Below are 24,834 nucleotides of genomic sequence, written 5' to 3' on the forward strand. Positions count from 1 at the left end.
GATCATACAGATTTGACAGAACATCTAACGCTAGTACAGTCAACTTCATTATCACAAGGCACCTGCATAGATGAAGGTATTCAAAGAAAAAGAATAAAACAAGATACACTATTGACAATGAAAGATTTAAAATCTTAATTAAGAAAGCTTGCCTTCTAGAAAATGGGATTAAGATGAAAGATTTGAAATACATTTACTGCCTAAAAGGAAAGTGACTGGTCAAGATTAGAGTAAGATGATGTGTTTTGAAGCACTTTAGACAATCTGAAATAAAAAATACCTCCATATTGCCCATCCAGAAACCTTTCCTATTTATAAGATACATGGACCATAATGTGTCACATATTTCTCTTCTAAGGGCTGTGATCAAAGCCACATTTCATAAATCATTTAAATTATGCTGGAGAAAGAACATGACAAAATAATCTATAGGGACAGAATGTAGACAACAGTAAAACACACTTTTAAATTCAGAATGCAGTAAACCAAGAGAACAGTGGAGACACAGAGGTAGCCATCAGAAGATGCCATGACATTCCAAGAGAGAAACCCAAACACACCCAAAACTAAGAAACTTCATAAGAAATGAGATAGGATATATAGTCTAATAAAACACAATAGAAAGTATCCTCCACAATAATTATTTGCTAATAGAGAGATGAGAGAATCAAAAAATTCTAAATTCAAGAAACCAGAAAGTATCCCATGTAGATGAGAAATAAATGCAGTTCTTTAGATTCCTGATTGTTAGTCTGTCATTGGAAGGTAGGATTACATTGGCACATATTCCATATGAAAGCCATCAGGTTCATATATATTACTAGCAGCAGATGCACTGATCAGAACCTATGAAATATTCTCAACAAAATTATGCATGCCGGGAGAAATTTCAACTCTATATCATGAGAACTTGCACTAACAGTGATCCTGCTTAGAAAAATACTGATTTCAGAACTTTGCCAGATCTAGCACTTGAAAAGAGCCCCTCCTGACAATGTTGATGTGTTCTTGGGCATTTTTAATAATAGCAAATATACACAAAATAAGCAATGAAATCTACAGGTCATCTTTAGTATATATCTTAATAGTGAGTCTCTGTTTCATCTACTTAATATTTATAGCATTTTAGAAAATATTTCATCTGTTTCCTTCAGTCTCCTTCCTCCACTCTAGAAGTTTTGCTGGGGAACAAATCAAAGTAGAAGTGAGAGAGCGCAAAACTACTCTAAATTAGCAAATGAAGTACAGACTAGTTTTGAATATAAACCAATTGTAACTGTGGCAAACAATGATAAATTCTATACTACAAGAGAACCAGAAAGTCAATGCTGTACTTCTATGTACTTTATTCACTGAATGCTTTGACCTCTGTTATATGGATCATGGTCAGGAAAGATGTACACATAAAACTATTCACTCTCACATGTTCAAAATTGTTCAAATGGTTCCCTTCACAATGGAACTGGCATTATTTTAAACTTTTAGTTGTTGCTGTTGTTGTTCACTAAATACCAAAACCCAACACCCTGAGTTTGCTAGGCAAATGCTATATCACTGAGATAAATCCTCAAATCCTACATAAAAGTATTCCTTTAAATATTTACAATAATGGAGAACTTTGGATGCAACTTTAAAAGTTAACAGTCCTCAAGATTAGAATGTCTCTTATATTAATATTTTATAAGGCATTACTATTTCCAGAGGTTTCTCTAAGTTTCAAGGACTTTGCAAGATATAGCCAATTATCTCCTTTCTTTTAGCTAACTCCATGAATACAGTTTCTAAGTTTCTTTTACAAGGTATTATTAACTGGCTGTTACATTATTTTCAGAATATCACCTGAAATCTGCGGCATTAGTTGATAATAGATTAAGGTGTTAATTATTTGTTTTTCTTCTTTTAATTAGAGGCTCTCACAACTCAAAAATGTCTAATACTCAAAGCAATGAGTGATGATGCTGATAATTCTGACCCATATATTTTGTTTAAAGTCAGTAACCCTTTCTAATCTTACAGACAATAAGATCTTTGTAATAATTGCTATTAATTGTCAACTTGATAAGATCTAAAATCATCTGAGAGATGGACCTCTGGGCATGTCATTGGGGACTTTTCTTGATTTGTTTTTATTTGTTTGTTACTTGACATAGCAAGACCCATTTTAATTATGTATGAAACCACACTCAGGGTAAGGGAACTGGCATGGCATTAACTGGAGAAAGTGAGTAATGTAATATATTCTCTGCTTTCCTAGCACACAGTCTTCAGTTTATTCAAGCTCCTATAGCTCTGAGTTTCCCAACATGATAATCTGTCCTCTTAACCTATGATGTATAATAAATCTTTTCATTTTAAATTGCTTTTGTCAAGGTATTTTAATCCCAACAAAAGAAAATAAAACCAATGACAGTCTTCAAACTCAACTAAAATGAAGTGATTGGCCCTGTACAGGTTTAGATGACGCTGCTCAATGAATATGCTAAGGGCAGTAAATAGAGCTCAATCATAAACATGTCCACATAAACTAGGTCATTTTACTTAGCTCATGTCCTGGCTTTCCCACAAAGACTCTATTTATCTTCTTTTCAAAAGAATATATTGACACATAGTCCTTTTGTATATATAAAATAAATCAGTATGACCAACCCCCTCATCTCTCATGAATAATTTTTTTTCAATAGGCAGTATAGTGGTTTAAATTAAAAATGTCCCTAATAGTATTTGAACACTTTGTGCACAGTTGGCAGCACTGTTTGGAGAAGTTATTGAACCGTTAGCAGGAGGAACCTGGCTACACGTAGTACATTACTGATAGGAGCTTTGAGGGTGTGTCACCTCACCCCGCTTCCTCTTCTTTCTTCCCACACCCTGCCGACATGCCTTCCCTAACAATATAGACCTTTTCCCTCATGTTGCTTTAGGCCATGGTTTTTTATTACAGCAACAGACACACTAATGAGAAAAAATAGAACTTAGTCTACTGCTAAGTTGATAACTGCCATCACAGTGTGTATAACTGAAGAACCATTTCTTACATTGGATCAGTGTGCCATAACCTTTAGATTAAGGCTACTTGAATTTAGATAGCCAATATACTGGGCTACTAATACCACAGATCTCTATAACACCTAACACCTAAGAAGAATTTTTACTGTTCTATTAAAATCTTAATTCCCTATTTCTTCAAAAATTTAAGTTTGAACAAGTTATATGTCATCATAATGTCTTACAAGAATATTTTTCTGAAAAAAACTTATTTTTCCGAGATGAATTTGTAAATAAAAACCTGATACATTGAATGTACTGTGATGAATTTGATATAAAGTGGAATGGAGGAATAAGAATGTAAGTACACACTGCAGTTTGCCATCATAACAGATCAAAGGGAAGGCTTTGGGGCAAAAGTTTACATCTTGTGGCAACTCACTTTACCAATAAAATATGTACTAGGAACTGTTTCTATTTTGTAGCTGACGAATATCTATTTTCCTATTGTTGAACAGAGAGCATGCTCCCCAGTCCATATTTATTATCTCACTGTCTATAGATATGGACACAGACTATTAGTAGTTCAAGGAATGTAGGTCCTTTAGGCCTGAATACTTAATGCATCACTGGCAAGAAGATGAGAATAAATGTTTTTGGAATTGCTGTGACTTTCTTAAATGTATATCCTTTTGTTCAAAAGAAATCCAAAAACGTGTTCTAACTCTGTGTGTAACTAGCAATTTAGATTTCTGCCCCCATTACTATAGGATTTGATCACAGGAGATAATCAGGAATTGATTATAGCTAGAATCAAAAGTGTTTTTTCCAAAAACAAGATACTTAAACGATAACTCTTCATGGTTAGATGTAATGGTTGTTCCAAGTACTATTTTTTTAATCAATTTTTTTTTGAGACAGGGTTTCTCTGTATATAACCCTGGCTGTCCTGGAACTCACTTTGTAGACCAGGCTGGCCTCAAACTCAGAAATCTGCCTGCCGAGTGCTGGGATTAAAGGCGTGCGCCACCATGCCAGGCCCAAGTACTATTTCATCCCATTACAAACTAATATATATATATATATATATATATATATATATATATATATATATATATACACATACATACATATATATATGTATGTATATATATATATATATATATAATTTTATACATTATTTTAGATCATATCATATACACCAGATATTAGTCTTGCATATTGAGAAAACAAAAAGGAAATAAAATGTATTTTTTTCTTTGTATGTGTGTGTGTGTATATATATATATGAGGGAGACATATATATATATATATATATATATATATATATATATATATAAAATCTTTATTTACATGCTATTGTCAGAATTGGCTTGTAAGTTATTAGTTTTCAGTATTCTAAAGAATATTATTTACAGACCACCATGAGTATTTATCTTCACTTGTACCACCTGAATCTTCTAAGTGTATAATTTAAAATATGCACAGTAAGAATGAAGAATGACTGGCAACTAGGCCCATGAGATGGTCAGTAGGTAAACATGCTTATCACACAGTTATATGAACTGAGTTCGATCCCCAGAACCCACTTAAAGGTCAATGACGAGAACACTTAAAGATCAACGGAGAGAAATGACTCTACAAAATTGACCTCTGACCTCCATTCATTTGCTTGGCATGCATAATCCACACCATAATATCTTGCAATTGTTTCCTTAGTGTTTATACCTATCTATGAATGCAGCTCTCATGCCTCATCAGAGAAGGTTCTTTGGGCTGTACTCTAACACAGAATCTCCCAATTGATCAAAGAGCACAGATAAAAATATTACTGGAGTGATCAACTAAAATTAAACATCTATGTATGTCACTACCTTCTCTCAAGGCTCAGGAGCCATCTTGAAAGTGAAAGTGTGTCTTATGGACATGGCTGGCAAGACTGCTGCAGTCATCAACTCGTCTGTTATGGTTACCTGTATAAGATCAAGCTAGTCAACTTTACAACATGGAAAGTTGGAGGAAGCATGCAGGAAGACACATCAAGAGCCCCACCCCTAACTGAATACCTAATGATATGTAGAGGCTTCTGAGGGAGAATTAGTTTAAGGGAGTTGTAGATTGACTATACTCCAATGAATGGCTACATACCCATGTATGTACAACACAAAGTGGACTCAGTGGGCTATTAAAAAAAAGGAAGAAAGATAAAAGGGAGGGAGGGAAGAATGAAGGAGATAAGGAGGGGTGAGGGAGAGAGGAGGAAGGGGGGAGGAAGGAAGGAAGGAAGGAAGGAAGGAAGGAAGGAAGGAAGGAAGGAAGGAAGGAAGGAAGGAAGGACATTAGGTTTGGGGAGATGGCTCAGCAGTTAAGAGCATTTGGATTAAATCTTCAGCATCTACATGGTGGCTCACAAGTGTAACTCCAGTTCTAGTGGATCAGACTCTGTCTCCTACCCTCATTAAGAACCAGGCAAGCAAGACATGCAGATATACATAAAAGCACTCACAAGCATAAATAAAATGTATTTATATTAAATAAGGTTTTTTTGTTTTGTTTTGTTTTGGTTTTTTGTTTTTTTGTTTTTTTTTTGACATGGTCTCTCTGTATAGCCCTGTCTGTCCTGGAACTCACTTTGTAGACCAGGATGGCCTCGAACTTAGAAATCCTCTGCCTCTGCCTCTGCCTCTGCCTCTGCCTCTGCCTCTGCCTCTGCCTCTGCCTCTGCCTCTGCCTCTGCCTCTGCCTCTGCCTCTGCCTCTGCCTCTGCCTCTGCCTCTGCCTCTGCCTCTGCCTCTGCCTCTGCCTCTGCCTCTGCCTCTGCCTCTGCCTCTGCCTCTGCCTCTGCCTCTGCCTCTGCCTCTGCCTCTGCCAAGTGCTGGGATTAAAAGCATATTCCATCACCACCCAGCCTTTTTTTTTGTTGTTGTTGTTTTTAAAGACAGGATTTCTTGGTGAAGCTCTGGCTATCTTGGAACTCACTCTGCAGACAAGGCTAGCCTCAAATTCACAGAGATCCACTGCCTCTGTCTTCCAAATCATGGGATTACAGGCATGCACAACAACTGGCTGGCTGGTTGCTTTATTTTTTAAGATGACAAATTCAAGGACAGATATATAAGGTGTTAAGTGAAGGAGTTGGTGAATATTACCAAATTACATTGTATAAAATTTCCAAATAAATAATGCTACTTATCATTTTTATTATTATTTTCCCTGAATCATTTTTTTTTTAATTCAGGGAAGTACTTTATTACAACATGGCCTACCAAATCAACTAAGACGTGCTCACATGGGTTCACAAAGACTGAAAAGGCAAGCACAAGGCCTGCAGGGTCTGGACTATGTCCTCTGAATATATGCTATGGCTGTTAGCTTAGAGTTTTTGTGAGATTTCCAACAGTGCGAGCAGGTATACCTCTGTCCCCTTTGAATGCTCTTGGGACTCTTTTTCTCCTACTGGGTTGCCTTGTCCATGAGCCATAGGAGGACTTTGCCTTGTCTTATTGTATCTTGTTTTGTCCCATTTGACTGTTGCCTTTTGGATACATGCTCTTTTCTGAACAGGAAATGGAGGGGGGAGTGAATTTAGGGAACAGGGGAGGTAGGAGGGTTTAGGAGAAGTAGAGGGGAGCAGGAATAGGGGAGGTAGGAGGGGGTTAGGAGAAGTGGGGGGAGCAAGAATGGGGGAGGTAGGAGGGGGTTAGGAGAAGTGGGGGGAGCAAGAATGGGGGAGGTAGGAGGGGGCTAGGAGAAGTGGGGGGAGCAGAAACTCTGGCTGAGATGTATTATGTGAGGGAAGAATCTATTTCTGCTTAAAACAATAATCAAAGTATCGTGTACATTTTTAAAAAACTTTGCCTCAAAGGTTTGAAGACTTGGCTCAGTCAATTGAAGTCAGTTCCTTACGAACAAGGAGACCTGAGTTCTATCTCCAGTATCATGTGAATAGCCTAGCATTATGGCTTGTGCCTATAACATAGCGCAGGAGAATACAAAGACAGGCAAATTTTTGAAGCTCGTTGGTTAGCCACCAAGCCTTGCCTAATCAATGAGCTTCATTCTTCATGGGATACACTTTCTCAAAACATAAAGCTAGAAAATATCTTCAGAAAGACACCCAAGGTTGACCTCAGTCGACAAGGATATGCACACATGTGTACAAATACCCACATGCATACCTGTACAACACAACATACATATACCACCATATACATATCCACTTAGAAAGGACAAAAATATATGTTGGCTCAATTTTCCTCCCACGATGATACAATTCTTTCACAATTAGGAGACTTGTATCCATACTAAACTATTTTGGTACATTTTCATAAAGTTTCTCCTTCCCTCCCCCTTTTCTTTTGCTTTATGCTTTTTCTTCCCTAAAACTTATGTAAGAATTTAAACAATACTAAATTAAACAAGGCAAGTGCATACTTAAACCATCTAATCTTTTATGCCCATTTGGTTTCTGCCATGTTTTTACCTTTCTGTTGATTTAAAAAATTGTGAATTATTTATAAGTGTGTTGAATTGATTGGCTTACAATACATCTAGTACCTTGAAATTTAATAAAAAACTGTACCATTAGGTTGTTCAGAATTATATAAGCCAACCTAAGGCTATTCAGAGTTGTATAAACCAACCTAAAAAATAGATTAACCACCAAAAATGAATACATTTTAGTCAGTAGCTGTAAGGATGTGTTGAACTACTTCATTTTGGTAATTTCTATCATGCTCAGAGTTTTTATACACAGTCTTTCTCATGATTAGTTGAGTTTTTCTTCTCCAACATTTAAAGTCAAAGCAGACATAGTAAAACCCATATTCCAGCTTAGCCATATAGAATCACATCAAACATCTGTATGGTGATATGATCCATATTTGTGTGTTCATTTTAACCTATGTTCACCGTGGAAGCATAAAACATGACTCATGTTTTCAAACTCAAATCAAACTTTTCTTGGCAACTGCAGATAATCTATCCAAATCTCTCTCCATTTGGCAGAGATTTTGACTTCCTGATTGTTTTCATATATTTCAAAGAAGAAGCCACATTGATGAACTCCATGTACATGGGAAACAAGTAGGATTCTGCAAATATTCTTTTTGATCATATGTGAAAGTACAATGACATCTCCTGAAAAATGTAGCAACTTTGTCCCAGTGGATAGCAAAGTAAATGTGGCACAAACAACTGGTATAATTTTCTTGGCAAAATAAATGATAATTTCTGTGTATGGGGTCTTGTGTCCTTGACTTTCTGAACACTGAAGGCAGTCATTTGTGGCTATTTTGCACAATATGTATATTGCTTTGAACTTCTCTTCATTTTGGCTATAAGTGAGAAAGGATGAAGACTCATATGAAAGCAGAAGTGGGAAAGACAGCAGGCTACAGATGCAGATGTGGCATCACACAGCAGTCAAGCTTGAAAACAAAAACCATGAGGTGTCCCTAAGCAGGACCATAACTGAGCAGCATGACAGCCAATGTTCATAATGCACTTGATTCTAGATTATCATAGAGTTATAATAGCATTCCTCTATAAGAAGCCTTCTCCCATGCAAGGACATATGAATTTTGCCAGGAAGACTCAAGGAAGGAAAAACAGGCTTCTTGAAGGTGTTTTTAATCTCAAACACCTCTGCAAATGCCAACAGTACAAGTGATTCAAAGCCATGGTGGTTTGGACTACATCTACATAACAAAATGACAATGGAAATGAAGCTCTGGAGGCAGTGACAGACAATGGGTACTGAGAAGGTGATGGACAGCTGCTCTGCCAGGGAAAATATTTGCCCAGATGAGGTTGATGGAGTCTGAGATCCACAAGGATACACTGAGCATCCATGTCAATCATAAGATTTGAAAAGTAACAAATGGAAGCACATGAGGCAAGCTGAACAAAAAGCACTCAGTTTCACAGGTGCTATGGACAAATGGACACAGAAGCAGAGTGATATGAAAACTGTACCGTCAAGGCAGAAGATAAAAGGAAGCAAGGGAGATGCAATGTTTTGATCACTTCTTGGTGAGAGAGAATTGATCATCACCAGATAGACAGAAGGACACACTGCAAGACAAATAGCTCTTGGTTGTGGAAGAATGTTGAGGCAGGATCATTTTGGAAATGCAAAGAGGTGACTGTGCTTTGGGAAGAGGCACAAAATAGCCAACTGACTGAGCTCAAAGGTAGGACTTCATGGAACAGACTTTCTAGATGGGACCTCCATGCCAACCGGACAAGCTCTTTCCCCAGCTATGTTTTCAGCAAGGCAAGCCACACAGGAACAGAAATACTCAGGATTGAGGATGATTCATACTTATCAACATAGATTTTCCAAAATACAGAGTGTTGACTTTCCAAGACAACAGAAATGATTTCAGAAGGGCTTGAATATTTATTTGCTCATATTCATCATGTTGGTAGGGTTATTTTCCTGCTCATACTGCAGGTACAGTGGCTGCATCCTGGGTAGCTGGGAAAAGAACTAAAGGTGGCATGGCCACACTTTGGAACTTGTAAATCATTAAAATAAGTGGCACCTTGTGTCGAGAGAAAGGGGATGAAGGAGAAGAAGACGCCAAGGTGAAGAACCTCAACACAAACATTTGGAATCTTGCCAAGAAATCCCGATTCTTCTAAACATTGCTTGAACTTCTTATTTCTATGCTTTGATGGAAATGGTTTAGATAATTATATCTTTATGAAAAGGGAAGTATTAGGGTGGTCTACAAAAGAATCTATAGCATAGTGTTTAGTAACTATGGACGGTTTTGGCAACAGCACATCAACCTGTATCACATTCAAACAATTGACTATCAAGAGTTACTGATAACCTAGTATGCATTGGAACCTGATAAATGTCTCATCATCTCTAACATGTGAACCTAGTCCACATTTAGAGAGGCTGGCTCCTGAATCTAGCATGAAAATTACCAGCACTAACAATGGGGAAGCCGACTCACAATGAGTAAATATGCAATAGCCCCCAATAATTATAATAGTCACAGCTTGGCAATGAGTTTCCAGACTATGAAATTAGTTTTCTTGTGAAGAATGGAGATTTTACAAGGCTAGTATAAACATAGGGTAATTGGAAAATCAAATTGCTCTTTGTGAGCTATTGTGTGGTCTGGAATAATGGAGATAACATTTTTTTTTTAATGCTGTGAATCACTGTCATTTGGTGCTTTCAGGAGTACTGTTGCCAAGAATGCTTGCCTTAGAACTAAAACAGTAGGAACTTGACATTGTGAAGCCAAAATCCCAGCTTACCCCTGACACAATGAGCTCTCCTCCTAGGTTCTGAACCTCGGCCTTCACTTTGCTGCAGATGTTAAGCTGATGGCAGTACAAAGCAATCCGCTGAAGGTAGGCTAATAAATCCTGCTTACATGCTGAATCAGGACACTATAAAACAAAAGAAGTGATGTCAATTAGTGAGTGCTCTTCAGTTTCTAACCCTTATGGTTTAAAAGGCTTTGGTGTCACATCCTTAATTACATTCATTTAACTCCACTTTTCCATGATGCACTGGAGAAATGCCAGACTCAATGGTTTCAAGTGGATAGCTACACTTGAGCAAGATTTTACCCATGAAGCCTCAGCAGCTATGGTTGCTTGCAAGAGATTTGCACCGTACCACAAGAGTAAACACTCAAGCATGTGTTGGGGAAGGGTGTACAAGGTTCTATCTACCCCGAGTTAAGGAACTATAGATAGCCCAGGGCTTCTGAGGGAAGGAGAGTCAGATTTCTGGTAGTTGCCCATGCTGCAGTTGTTAGCTTAGACCCCTGTGAATATGGATAAGACTAAATGGAGCCAGTAGGTTATATATATAAATATATACATGCAATAACAATAAGTAATGAGAACTATCAGAAAAAGAGGACCTAAATATGAGGAGTTACAGGGTGCATGGGATAATGTGAAAGGTTGGGAAAAGCATATATCAAAATGCTTTAGACTAAAGTATGAAAAATTTAAAAAGTTATTAGTAATACTTTTTAAAAATGCAAATGGAGGGGGGTGCTAGTAAAGACTACAAAGTTTTATTGGGATATCTGTGTTACTCCAAACTGTTTTATTAGCTATCTTCTGAAACCTTAAGAAAATTACTATTCTATGGCTTTTTTTCTGTCTAGTTTTCTTACACTTTCTCAACATGAAGAAACAGAAATATAAAGGAATAGAAGCCAGAAGTCTGACACTTTAACAGTTGGTTCTTAATCATGGGGTGGGGGTTCAACTCAATTACTTAGATAGAATATCTGTTTATTTTCATTTTCTAGGGAGTGCTCCAACTCACTAAGTCTGGATATTTTACAGATTTTCCCCCACTTATCAAAAATTTTAGCAATGTACTAAACTCTTCAAACATGAAACTCTCAGGTAGATTGTGGCCCTTGTAAGAAGAGGATCTGTTAGGCTATATTTGAAACTAGTTGAAATAACCCCGTAAGTATAGCAACAGAGGTCTTCAACAAGAATCAATTCTTGTGGACGATTAATTTGCATTGTCATTTAAGTAGGTAGATATTCATCAAGTGCACACAGAGCTCAGCTACCAATTTCTTTAAATATTTTCAATATCTTTCTAAAATGTTTCTGTGACTTCTAAGCCAATGGTTACCGAGTAATTTTGTTACTACCAAATGTTCAACTTGAGATGCTGTCAGGTCATTGTTCTAGCTAACTTTGGTGTTTATAAAGTCAGCACCTGTCATAAAAATAACACAGGGAAGAGTAGGTAAGAATGACTGACTTAAGTTTTTTATAAGCTTTGGGATGGAAATTATTTCAACAATACCATGAAGCTGTTTTGTATAACATAACCACTTAAATAAATAAATAAACAAATAAATAAATAAACAAATAATTTTCTTTCATACATAATACCTACTATTGTGATACATTTTTCCTAAATATGTTTATCAAGAAAGCATCCCACAGAGTCTGTTTTTGGTTTTCTACAAGTATTTAATACTGTAATATTTATCCTACTCCTGAGACCCATATACTGGAAGGAATTAACTTTAAAATGATATCTCCCCAGAGGGCTGACAAAGCTTTCAATACAAATACCTTGCAGCAAATTAAACCAGGAGTTCTATCTCAATGGAACAGTAATTAAAAATGCAGTGGTCCGTAAAGCATTTATATTGCATGCATATCTCAAATCTTCATAAAATATTTTCAGGCAAAATGAAAGCAACCAATCCAGTCTTTGGTAATATTCTGCTGTATTATTTAAATGGAACCAGTTAAGCCAGATTTTTAAAGAGCAGGAAAGACCAATAAAAGTTTCAAAACACCCTGTATATCTAAAAAAGAAACATCTGTTTAGAGAAAACACTAACAAAATTTCCAGATATTTCATAGATAATGCCCATAAATATATCAGAAAGATATGGGAATATTTTTCATCTGTTTACTTCAAAAATCATGGTTGATAGGACTAAATGTTCTACCCCCAAATCTAGAAGTAAGTATAGAATCCTCTTTCTCTGTGTCTTTCTTCTCTCCCTGTACGTTTGAGCATGCATATGTAGGATTATATGCATTCATATTATGATTATTATCAAAATTGGTTTGAGAAATGCCTCATAGCATTCTGTCAAAAATTCAGTAATTAAGATCCTAAATTAAAAAAACAAAACCAGGAATTGAACCTGGAGATATAGAACTACACACATAAATATATGTAGAGATAGCTTCAAACATGAATATTAAATATGCAATGGAAAAGCCATTCAAACTTCATTTAATTTTGACTCTCAGGAACAAAAGAAACAAAATCCTTTCTGAGACATCTTGCAAAGTCACTCATCCAACATTCATGGTACCACATACCCAGAGGCTACAAACATTTGCAAACACACCTCCATGCTTTTCTCTCTGGTTAGTGGCTGTCTTTTTGGCACGTTCCAGGTCGGTCTTTTGTCTTCCTTTTCTATTAGGTGAGCTCTTTAAAATATTTATGAAATTTTCTAGAAAGAAGCTCGGCTTTACATTCTGAAGCCTGACATTTGATGTAACCCTAACATCCACAGCATCACGGTTTGCTTTTCAACTGCTACAAATGATGGTGAAGTTTGTTAGGATGACAATGAAAATAATCTGAAGTTGTGATAATAATTGACTTCTAAGCCAGCAAATTTCTCAAAAACATCCCATTATGCTAGCTCTCATGTATAAATACAATTAAAAGGGGTGTCTTTTAGGTCTTATTGTATATGCTATACTAGTTGTTGAACCTTCTGATCAGAGTGGTTAGCTTCTACAGGGTAGGTGTTCTTATTGGTATTTTGACATGGAGTCTGAGAAGGTGGACAGAATAGAATAGAAGAGCAACTCTAATACTAAAGAAGGGGGAAAGAAACCTATAGCTAGGAACTGCAACTCAAAAATTAGGAGACTAGGAATATTCACAGAGAAGAAACCAACCTTCTGTCTTTCAAGATGTCTAAAGGGCACCACTTTCTGCAGCTCATTCTTGTTTATTATGGAGTTACTATGTAATGAGAGTACATGCCATTTTTATGTCAGAACCTTATTTTGTATTTTAAAGTATATTTGCTTTGGAGTACTTCAGACTGCAAACTATTCTTAACTGAGGCTTGAAGGGATAATCGGTTATCTAGAAATGGCTGCTGCCTAATGTACCCTTACAAGAAGTGTTCTAGCAGCAAGACACTTAGAGATGGATTCTAATGGTCTAGTCCAAGCCAGGCTGAATGAGAATTGCTGAAATATAATCAAATATTCTAGATGAGACAGAGAAGGTTTCAAGTACATATTCTGGTTTCCTGTAAAAACTCAGGTGAGACTTTGAGGATTTTATTTTTCTGAGATTTACCTGAGTCTGTGTGAAAATACATCTGAAATCTAGATTGTCCTTGGTCACAAGGATTAGTCCAATTTAGAGCAGAGCATAAATGTCAGAGTACCATAGGAAGATCAGAATTAACTAAAGGGAGTCGAGCTTTCTTACTACCACACTTTCTTATGTTTAGCTTTTTTGTCAACTTGACATTGGAGAAGAGAGAACTTCTTTTGAGAAAATAGCCCCATCACATTGACAAGCCTGTCAGCCATATTTTGATCAGCAGTTGCTGTGGGAGAGCCTAGTCCACTGCTCTGTGCCATCTCTGGGCAGGTGGTCCTGGGGGTATGTGCCTTATCTCATTTGCCCTCATGATTGGTTTTCTGAATGGGGAAGGCTGTTTTACCCTGTCACGGGCTTCAAGCCTTTCACGCCTCTTCCAGGTTAAAGCTGCCTTTGTCATGAACTCGACAGAAGCCAGCTTGTAAATTTTTAAAGACTACCTCCAAGTGCATTGGGCAAAGCCATTTCATATGGTGCATAAAACTTCCTAGAACGCTGGTACTAATTAATGCCCATTCTCCCTTTTGTATTACCTGATCAGCCACAGCGCGCGCTAATTTGTCCATTCGAGAGCCTGCTTCTGCAATCTTCTTGGCAGCATTAATGACATCAGATGTATTTTTCAGTGGGCCTTTGCCTCTGAAAAAATATGTATCATAATTAGAATTCTAATCAATAACTGGCAGCAAATAAACCTACCACATCCGTGGCCCAATGTGTTATTTCTGTATTTAATGCAGTCTGGCCCTGCTATTGAAAATTTCTTTGTTGCCTTAATGCACCCACACCTCTAGGTTGGTTGTCTACCTTGTTTCCTTGTATGTATTGGGGGAAATTAGTCTCCTAATTTCATATATGTATCCACATTATCTTTCCACTATTTTTCAACAGTACTCAATTAAAATTATCATCCCAAGAGGAAGGGACTTTAGCACCCAGTCGTATTCATGTGCTAGATGTTGTCATACACAACACTTCACTGTGTGTACACGAAGCAGCTGGTTACATTGCCTTCACAGCCAGGAAGCAGGGTATGAGGGATGCATTCTGGGACTCAGTACACTTTCTGCATTTCTCAAAATCCTGTGCCCAAGGAATGGGAATGGGTCCTCATGCAATCAAGGTGGCTTTTCCCCATTAATTAACAGAATAAAATAACCTTTCCCAGATATTTCCAGAGGCAAAACTTTATAATATAGACAACCCTTTACAGATATGTCCAGAGACCGGTTTCCTATATGACTCCCAATTTCTTCAAGTTGTTAGTTAAGAACCACTCATCTCCACAGGCTGTCAGTGATGAGTTCTAAAACAGAAAAAAAGAGTCCACAGCAGCTAAATACAGATGCATAGCCATCCGTGCCATGCCCAGCACCTTCTTATTATTTAACTCAAGTACAGATGGCACCTTGAGAAGCATTTCTGTCTTAAACATAAAGGAGGAATATTTGGCTAGTTTTTCTGAAATTGCAAAGTTCCAAATATCATATTCTTTGTTTCTGGTACTGATATGTAAATGATTGCACTAAACACTATGCTTGTAAATGTCCTTATGCTTGCAGCACCCCAACATTTTCACATACGGTTTTCAATTAGGTAGGCAATTAAACATTATATTACTCAATCAACTTGCCTGTTTAATTTTAAATGCTGATTAAGTGGGAGGGGAAATGTTCCTGCACCATGGACTTTTAAACAAAATGTAGCATATAAATTTCCACTTTCTTGGGAAGTAAGTAAAGAATAAATTGAACAGGTTTATCCTTATATTTTTTTTTTAACCAGGGTATATTTTCTAGTAGCCTTCCTTATACATATCTAAGTTACAGTGAATTATTAGGCACCAAAAATGCTTTCCGTCATAAATGTGATGGGATCCAGAGGAAAGCCACTCAGAAGAGAATTATTTATTCATCATATAGTTCTAGGAATGGGGCAATGGCCATGACTGTGTAGTAGTAAGAAAGGAAAGACTTAAAATGGCTTCCATCAAATAAATGATAAGGAAGGGCATGTTGCTCTGCTTCAGACTAGTTCTCATTTTGGAATTTGTTTTTCTGTACTAGTAGCTGAAAATAAAGTAGACGGGGTTCATATTACTGCTGAGACCCACATACAGAAGGTTCTAACCTTAGGTATTTCGGTTCAGTATAGTCGCAATAAGTCTCCCCAGAGAGTACATTCATTGATTGTTTTTTCAGTGACCATTAAGATTTTTAAACTGTGAACAAGATTCCACATGTGAATTATTATTATTATTTTCTTTTTTGTGGTTTTCTGAGACAGGGTTTCTCTGTATAGCCCTGGCTGTCCTGGAAATCACCTTGTAGACCAGGCTGGACTTGAACTCAGAAATCTGCCTGCCTCTGACTCACGAGTGCTGGGATTAAAGGCGTGTGCCACCACGCCCGGCTCCACATGTGAATTTTATATACTAAAGATAAGGTAAAGATTCTGGGCCAGTCTGTTCCTAGATAGTGTTTTGTTTTGTTTTAATTATCATTTGTAAGCTTCCTTCCTTTGCTGTATTCTCTTTTTTTCATTATTGCATAAATAATCTGTCACTACTTTAAAATGTGGCATATTATGTATTTCTCTGTAACTTTCAGACTATACAGGATCTTTTGTGAAGGTTTTTTTTTTCTTTTTTTTTATTAGATAATTTCTTTATATACATTTCAAATGCTATCTCAAAAGTTCCCTATACTCCGCCCCCTGCCCTGCTCCCCTGCCCACCCACTCCCACTTCTTGGCCCTGATGTTTCCCTGTACTGGGGCATATAAAGTTTGCAATACCAAGGGGCCTCTCTTCCCAGTGATGGCCGACTAGGCAATCTTATGCTACATATGCATCTAGAGACATAAGCTCTGGGGGTACTGGTTAGTTCATATTGTTGTTCCGCCTATAGGGTTGCAGATCCCTTCAGCTTCTTAGGTGATTTCTCTAGCTTCTCAATTGGGGGCCCTGTCTTCTTATAGATGACTGTGAGCATCCACTTCTATATTTGCCAGGCACTGGCATAACCTCATACGAGACAGTTATACCAGGATCCCTTCAGCAAAATCTTGCTGGCATATGCAATAGTGTCTGGGTTTGGTGGTTGATTATGGGATGGATCCCTGGGTGGGGTAGTCTCTGGATGGTTCATCCTTTCGTCTTAGCTCCAAACTTTTTCTCTGTAACTTCTTTGATGGGTATTTTGTTCCCTATTCTAAGGAGGAATGGCGTATCCATCCATTGGTCTTCGCTCTTCTTGATCTTCTTGTGTTTTGCAAATTGTACCTTGGGTGTTCTATGTTTCTGGGCTAATAACCACTTATCAATGAGTGCATATCTAATGACTTATTTTGTGATTGGGTTATCTCACTAAGGATGATATCCTCCAGATACATCCACTTATCCAAGAATTTCATAAATTCATCATTTTTAATAGCTGAGTAGTATTCCATTCTGTAAATGTACCACATTTTCTGTACAACATCCTTAATCATCAGGGAAATGCAAATCAAAACAACCTTGAGATTCCACTTCACACAAGTTAGAATGGCTAAGATCAAAAATTCAGGTGACAACAGATGCTGGCAAGGATGTGGAGAAAGAGGAACACAACCTCCATTGCTGGGAGGATTGCAAGCTTGTACAGCCACTCTGGAAGTCAGTCTGGAGGTTTCTCAAAAAATTGGACATAATACTACCTGAAGATCCAGCAATACCTCTCCTGGGCATATACCCAGAAGAAGTTCCAACTGGTAATAAGAACACATGTTCCACTATCTTCATAGTAGCCTTATTTATAATAGCCAGAAGCTGGAAAGAACCCAGATATCCCTCAACATAAGAATGGATATAGAAAATGTGGTACATTTACATAATGGAGTACTATTTAGCTTTTGTGAAGTTTTACTCTGACATGATACCCGTTAGTTTCGGCTCTCTCTAAACAGAGTTATTAAGAGCTTAGGGCATTCTTCATTTTTCATTGTCAAGGAAATGTGTTTGTTTACTTAAAGAATTTTGATGTAGGGCTAGCTTTAACTCCAGTTCCAAGGGATCTTGTGCCCTCTTCTGGCCTCTGAGGGCACTTGCATATGTAGGGTACTTATAAACTCCCCCAGTTACATATATCATAAACACAAATACAAACATACATATAAATCTATATATGTATTTCATTCTAAAGGATCTCAGAAAATATCTCCCTATAAATTGTAAATGATACATTTTAAAACTGATTAAAATGTTCTAATTTAGTAAGGAATATCTTTAGAGAAATGGTATTTGCTTGATGCTCAAATGCTCATCTCATAGCCAAAGTGAAAACCCAGTATAATTGCTTTTGTCATTAATTCCTTTATTTATTCACCTTACAACTCCCCTCTTCTCCCATTCCCACCTTCCCACTCCTCTTCTCCCATTCCCCCACCCTTATCCCAGAGAAAGGGAGGTCCCTTCCCTTGATTTCAATCCACCCTGGCACATCAAGTCACATCGTTTCTCAGCACATGGTCCTCCACTGAGGCTACATAATGCAGACCAGCTATGGGAAAGGGTCCAAAGACAGGAAACAGAGGCCAAGTCAGAAACAGCCCCCACTCTAGTTGTAGGAGGACCCACATGAAGAACAAGCTACACTTCTGCTAAATATATATAGGGGGTCTAGATTCAGTCAATGCATGTCCTTTGGTTGTGGTTCAATCTCTGTGAGCACCCACAGGCCCAGGTTAGTTGGATCTGTAGGTTGGAAATCAATTGGGCAGGTTTTCAGAAAATTGGAAATAGTTTTACCTCCCTTAAGACCCAGCTATACCACTCCTGGGGGTATACCCAAAAAATGTTTCACCATACCACAAGGACACTTGCTCAACTATGTTTAGATAGCAGGTATTTTCATAAGAGACAGAAACTAGAAAACAACCCAGATGTTCCTCAATGAAAGAATGGATAAAGAAAATGTGGTACATTTATATGGTGGAACACTACTCAGCTATTAAAAACAAGATCACTGTGAAATTTGCAGGCAAATGGATAGAACTAGAAAATATCATCTTGAGTGAGGTAAGCCAGACCCAGAAAGTTATGCATGGTGTGTTCTCACTTATGTGGATATTAGCCATAAAGTACTGGATAACCACACTAAAATCCACAGGCCCTAAGAGGATAAGAAATAAGGAGGGAATACGGTTGGGTGTTTAGACCTCACTCAGGAGGGGAAACAAAATAGATACTGGAAATGGATGGAGAGAAGGGAATGGGTGGGAGACAGGATGGGAAGTGGAAGAGGGGTGGGTGTTAGGAGAGCAGAGCTGAGGGTGAGAAGTCTGGGAGAGAGAAGGGAAGTCAGTGGTAGGCCATCTCTGGGACAACCCAGGGACATGGGATGGGAAAGACCTGTGGGAGGATATGAGGGTGACCCTAGCTGAGACCACCAGCAGTAGGGGAATATGGAGCCTGAAGTGGCCATCTCCTGTAGTCAGACAGGACTTGTATTAGAGGGAGGTTGACACTAACCCACCCACAGAACCTTCTACTGAAATTTGCACTGCCTACAAGATATACAAATATGTGGAGCAGAGATTAAGGGAATGACCATCCAATGACTGACCCAACTTGAAACCCCACTCATGGGCAAAAACCAATCCCTGACACTATTCATGATACTCTGTTATGCTTGCAGACAGGAGCATAACTGTCAACTGAGAGGTTCCACCCAGCAGCTGACTGAAACAAATACACATGACTCACAGACAAACATGAGGCAGAGTTCATGGAGTCTTGTGCAAGAGTTGGGAGAAGGACTGAGGGAACCAAAGTGGTCAAGGACAATGTGATTTTTTTAATCCACCAGTGATTATAGTTCACACACTCATGAGCATCACAATGAAAACCAAATGTTTAAGATTTCAGCATTCACACTGGATGCTCAATCTGAACTCTTGTACTTGGAGTCTATGTTAGAGGGTCAAAAAGGGTAATAAAACTAGTCACATAAATATTTTAGGCTAACACATACACACATTTGACACAGCATTGACACTTAGGAAGACAAAGGAATAGCCCCAAGTGATACTATGCCCGGAAAGAAGCAGGATGGAAACCTAAGGATACGGGTTCATAAGAAAACAGTCATGCTTTTGGACACACAAAAAACAGGATGAAATAGAATTAAGAAAGCAATGCAGCATTGGCATATTTCAGGTATTAATATCTGCCCATTAGGAATAAAGCTCTTGGTTCAATCCTTGGCCCTGAAAGGCATCCTTCAAAGATGTCCACTAAAAAAAGCATTAAAGAGTAAAGAAGGAGTAAACATAACGAAGGAGGCAGCAGATTTGTATGTTTAGTTCTGTACAAAATATTGCGGGAAGAAATTCAAGATGGCACATGAAACGCCTTTACATAAACATGAGTTGAAGGGCTTAGAGAGATACAGATGCACAGCAATCCATATGCAAGCCCCAGTATTCTATTTTGCCCAAACAAAATGAAATGTCCTAAATTCACCAGGAATTTCAAGTAGTGAAAATAATCTGGCAAAAGAAAAAAGCTGAAGCTTCCATAGTTTCTGATTTTAAAAACTTACCATAAATGTTCTGTAGGCAAAAGAGTGTAGTTCTAACTCAAAAGTAGAAATTTAGACGAATAGAACAGGATCAAGCTCAGAAATAGGACCTCAACCAAATGATCAAATTGTTTCCCACAGGGTGCTAAGACCACTTAATGAAGCAAAGAGTATTCTTCAATAAATGGTGCTAGGGAAACTGTATCCATCAGCAAAATGTTCAACTTAGAAGTGATCAGCCAGAAACAGAAAGCTAAAGTATAAAAGCAAAAGAAAAAGAATGAGTGTGAGCACTCCATGATATTGGATCTGCAGATATTCCTTGCTAGAACAACAACAGCACAGGCATCTGAAGAAAAAGTAAACTTGACCTTGAGTTTAAAATCTTGAGTTTAAAACTTTTACGATTCCAAAAATAAATAAATAAGTATATAAATAAATAAAATCCTTTTATGATCAAAGTATATTTTCAGTGTATACTGTAAATGAAACTCACAAAATAAGGAAAATATCTTGGGATCTTTTTATCCAATAAGGAACTGATATTCAGAATAAGTAAAAAACTGACAACAAAGTATTTAATTAAAGGTGGTAAGAGATTTGTGCAGATAGCTCTCCAAAGAAAACATACAATGGCCAATAAGTACAGAAAAAAAAACCCTCATAAAATGTCACTGGTTACTAGAGAAATGAGAATCAAAACCACAAGGATATTGTACTTTATAACCATTAGAAGCAGTCCTAGAAAAAAGAAAAAAGAAAAGTCTAACTCCGTGTAAAGGAGTTAGAACCCTTGTCTATTGCTGGTACAAATGTAAAATGAATCAGGACCTGAAAGTGGTTTGTGGATTTCTCATTAAAAAAAAAAAAAAAAAAAAAAAAAAAAAAACACCATAGGATATTCCAATTCCTTTTTAAGCAGGGACTCCAAGAAATATGTTCTCTGTGTCCCCAACAGCATTTTTCATATTACCCAAAGGAAGAAGGACAGATGAGTAGAGAAACCACCAAATATGGTATAGCTCTGACAGTGGAGTATTATTCAACCATAAAAACAAAAGCTAATTTTGTGTACATGATGACATGCATGGACACTGAAAACTTTCATTTCTATGAAAGAATCAAGTTGCAAAAATACAAACATGAACTATGCCTCTCGTCTGGTACAGAGAGGGGTCAAAGACACAGAATGAGAACACTACTTTTTCAGTTGGTTCTCAGGGGTTGTGGGGTCAGGCGAGGAGGACTTAGGAAGGAATGCATGCTGGATACACTTTTAAAGAAGATGCAAATGTATAGACCAATGGCAATGGATACACATCAGGGTTTTTAACGTGGCAAAATTGTCTACTTAAACAATTATAAACATAGCAAACTTTATGATGTACACAACAATAAAAACAATTTAAACAGCCATATTTGGCCAATGTCTACTCTATCATACAAGTCTAAATGAGCTACAATCATCTGCATTGCACTGAATCAAGATATAAATAACTAGAAAATGAAAATCTGGTCTAGGAAATTGACAAGACTTCAATTTATTCTTGCTGTCCCTGGATGACAAATGCAACAGGGATGCTACCCTAACAGTTATAGATCTACCTCAAATTGAGAACTCACACCACAGTATTTCTGTTCTTTAGAGTGAGTTTTTACTGCAAAAGGGATTGGAAAAGGGATTTTATGTAATCTTGTATCCTTAATGGTAGGGGTCATTCTATTATCTCACCTGGAACATGGTGTTAGTGTTCTTAGAAATAGAATATATTACTTCTCTGCTACACAGAATCCTGCAGCATCATTCATTTAAGTACAGCTGATTTGTATATTAAGGCCAGTATTTGGAACCTTTCCCAAGAAGTGGTCACTCCAAAAGAGAATCAAGCTGGCAAACTATTACTTCAGTGCTGTGAGCTCCATTTGCCAACATATTTGCATTTATTTTACAAAAAGCCTGTGAGCCTTAATGTGCAATAGCAGTGAGTCGGCATATTGTGAGCAAAGTATTCAGTACTCAGAAATCTAATTCAGATTAATCCAAGCTTAACATGTTTATTTTCTATGGCCTCCTTGATACATTTAGTTTGCTAATATTAAATGTAACTCTAGTGAGGAAATGCAATGAGGGTATTTGCAAATGTGTAGAATCATATAAGCCTTTCTGGATCTACAGTTTTAAAAGAAAAGGAAAGGAAAGGAAAGGAAAGGAAAGGAAAGGAAAGGAAAGGAAAGGAAAGGAAAGGAGGAGAAGAGAGGAGAGGAGAGGAGAGGAGAGGAGAGGAGAGGAGAGGAGAGGAGAGGAGAGGAGAGGAGAGGAGAGGAGAGGAGAGGAGAGGAGAGAAGAGAAGAGGAAGAGAAGAGAAGTCCAAGAAATTTCTGTAGATTAGCAAGATGGCTTAGTATATAAATGTATATGAAGCTCAAGCCAGATAACCTGAATCCAAGCCCTAGAGTGCACAGGGGAAGGAACAACCTGAGTCCCCAAAGATAGCAGATATCTTTTCATGTCCACCAACATAGCATTCATATCCCTACTCTCTCTCTCTCTCTCTCTCTCTCTCTCTCTCTCTCTCTCTCTCTCTCTCTCTCTCATGTGCACACATACACACACATGCTTGCCACAGCATGTAGAAGCATGATGAGGACTGTTTTTGAAATAATCTACTGAATCCTGTGCATCATGAGAAGTCAGGAAGGACCTTAGAAACCTGAGTTCAACTATTTCAGGAATACTGTTTAGTTGATGAAATAAAAACACAAACCAAAACCAGATGGACAAAGGAGAAGAAAGTCAGGCACTAAAGGGCAAATTGAAAGGTGCTTGCCCAGTCAGATGAGTTGTAGTGCAAACAAGTTGGATAGTTGTCTCTATTGGCCAGTTTTGATACGAAAAGAGGAGAGAGCAGGTTAATGATCCTCAATGGACAGTTGCAACCACTAGAGTAATGGAAGGAGCTCCTGAACTAAAACAAAGCAAATTTAGCTGTCTGAGACTCCAGTTCTTTGTGCAATGTTTTAGAATTGCACAGGTACAGATGATTCCCACCCCAAGCCCGGCTTCCTGGTTTCCTCCCTTGTGGTTGATTTTTTTAAGTGAGTACTTTGCCCCTTGTTATTCAATTAAGGCTGAGCTGAGGCTGTCTGCATGCATCTTGGTTGGGCAGCCCAAGACGGGGTTCATGGCAGTTTTTTCCCTCAAAATGAGAAAAGGAGTTGAAATTTGCTGTATGAGGGATGGTGATTCAGGTTTTGCCTCTCAAATGAAAGTCACAAGACCAGGAATGAGAAGGAAAAGAGTGTGAGACACGGGGGCTCTGCTCTCCCCCACGAAGAAGATAGAGCATAAGCAACCAGGCAGCACTTCTTCTATTTTAATTACAGAGTAGAACTTACAGAGACGACAAGATTCAATTAATGATTTAGCTGGTAATAAGAATAAAACAACACAATAATAAATGAATGGTAATTGTGAGACATACATGCCCTTTAAACACTCTTGAGTAGAGGAGTCAAGTGTTGGCTTCAAATCAACTCTATACAAACTTTAAATGGTGGAAAACAGTACTTAGGAATCTTTACCCGTACAAAGCTACAATTATTCCTTCTTGAAGTAGAAAGTGTAATTTCAGCAATAATAGTGAACAAAGCTGAATGCAGTAACGTTAGGGGAGAGGCCACAATGAAAGATACTGTCAAGTGCTGGTTTGCTCAGAATGAGCATGCACAGGTGGCAGCAAAGGCAAGCTAAGCCTTCTGATAGCAAGCCCAGCCTCCTGAGAGTTCGCCTAGCCTCTGAGCAAGGCTAGCCTCCTGCAAGCAAGGCTAGCCTTCTGATCTGCAGTGAAAGTCTCTAACTTCCTATTTTTCTGTTTTCATTAGCTACCTGATTCTTCCCCCTTGCTTTCACAACAGGACAGGGCTACGTGTGCATGTGTGTGTGAGCGTGCGCGCACGCACGCACGCACGCAAACACACACACACATACACACACACACACACGCTCATCAAGGATTAGAAAAAATAATACCCAGTAGCAGGGTGAGCACTTCATTGTTCAGCTCAGCCCAATAATTATTACATAAATTTTGAAGGAAATTGAACCAGGTTTTTTTTCACTTTTAAAATGATGCTTTGGCTAAAAAAAAAAAAAAAAAAAAAAAAAAAAAAAAAAAAAAAAACAAACAGAAAACAAAAACAAAAAAACTCAAACCCAAAACACACACAAAAACAACTCTCTGTTATTCAACATCAGTGAACAAGACCCTTCAAATATATTTATCTTTCTTGACCACAGTTATATATAATACAAATTACAAAATGTTCTCCTGATCTAAACTAGCAACGTGACTGGATTCATTATTCACTTCAAACTAATGAGATTATTTGTTCCAC

At 37.7% G+C, this 24,834-nt stretch overlaps 1 protein-coding gene across 5 annotated transcripts in view; it reads right to left on the reverse strand.

Moving 5' to 3' along the window:
* The window catches only part of Ctnna2 (catenin (cadherin associated protein), alpha 2), a 1,098,179-nt gene that overhangs the window by 23,831 nt on the left and 1,049,514 nt on the right, over positions 1 to 24,834 (reverse strand). For all 5 annotated transcript variants that reach the window (XM_011241195.3, NM_001355193.1, NM_009819.2 and 2 more), the window contains 2 exons: positions 14,413 to 14,518; positions 10,267 to 10,401 (listed from right to left, as the gene is read on the reverse strand). In XM_011241195.3, the coding sequence (XP_011239497.1) occupies positions 10,267 to 10,401; positions 14,413 to 14,518 (241 nt within the window). The remainder of the gene's footprint in view (positions 1 to 10,266; positions 10,402 to 14,412; positions 14,519 to 24,834) is intronic.

This window comes from Mus musculus, chromosome 6 (assembly GCF_000001635.26).
Source record: "Mus musculus strain C57BL/6J chromosome 6, GRCm38.p6 C57BL/6J".
NCBI lineage: Eukaryota > Metazoa > Chordata > Mammalia > Rodentia > Muridae > Mus > Mus musculus.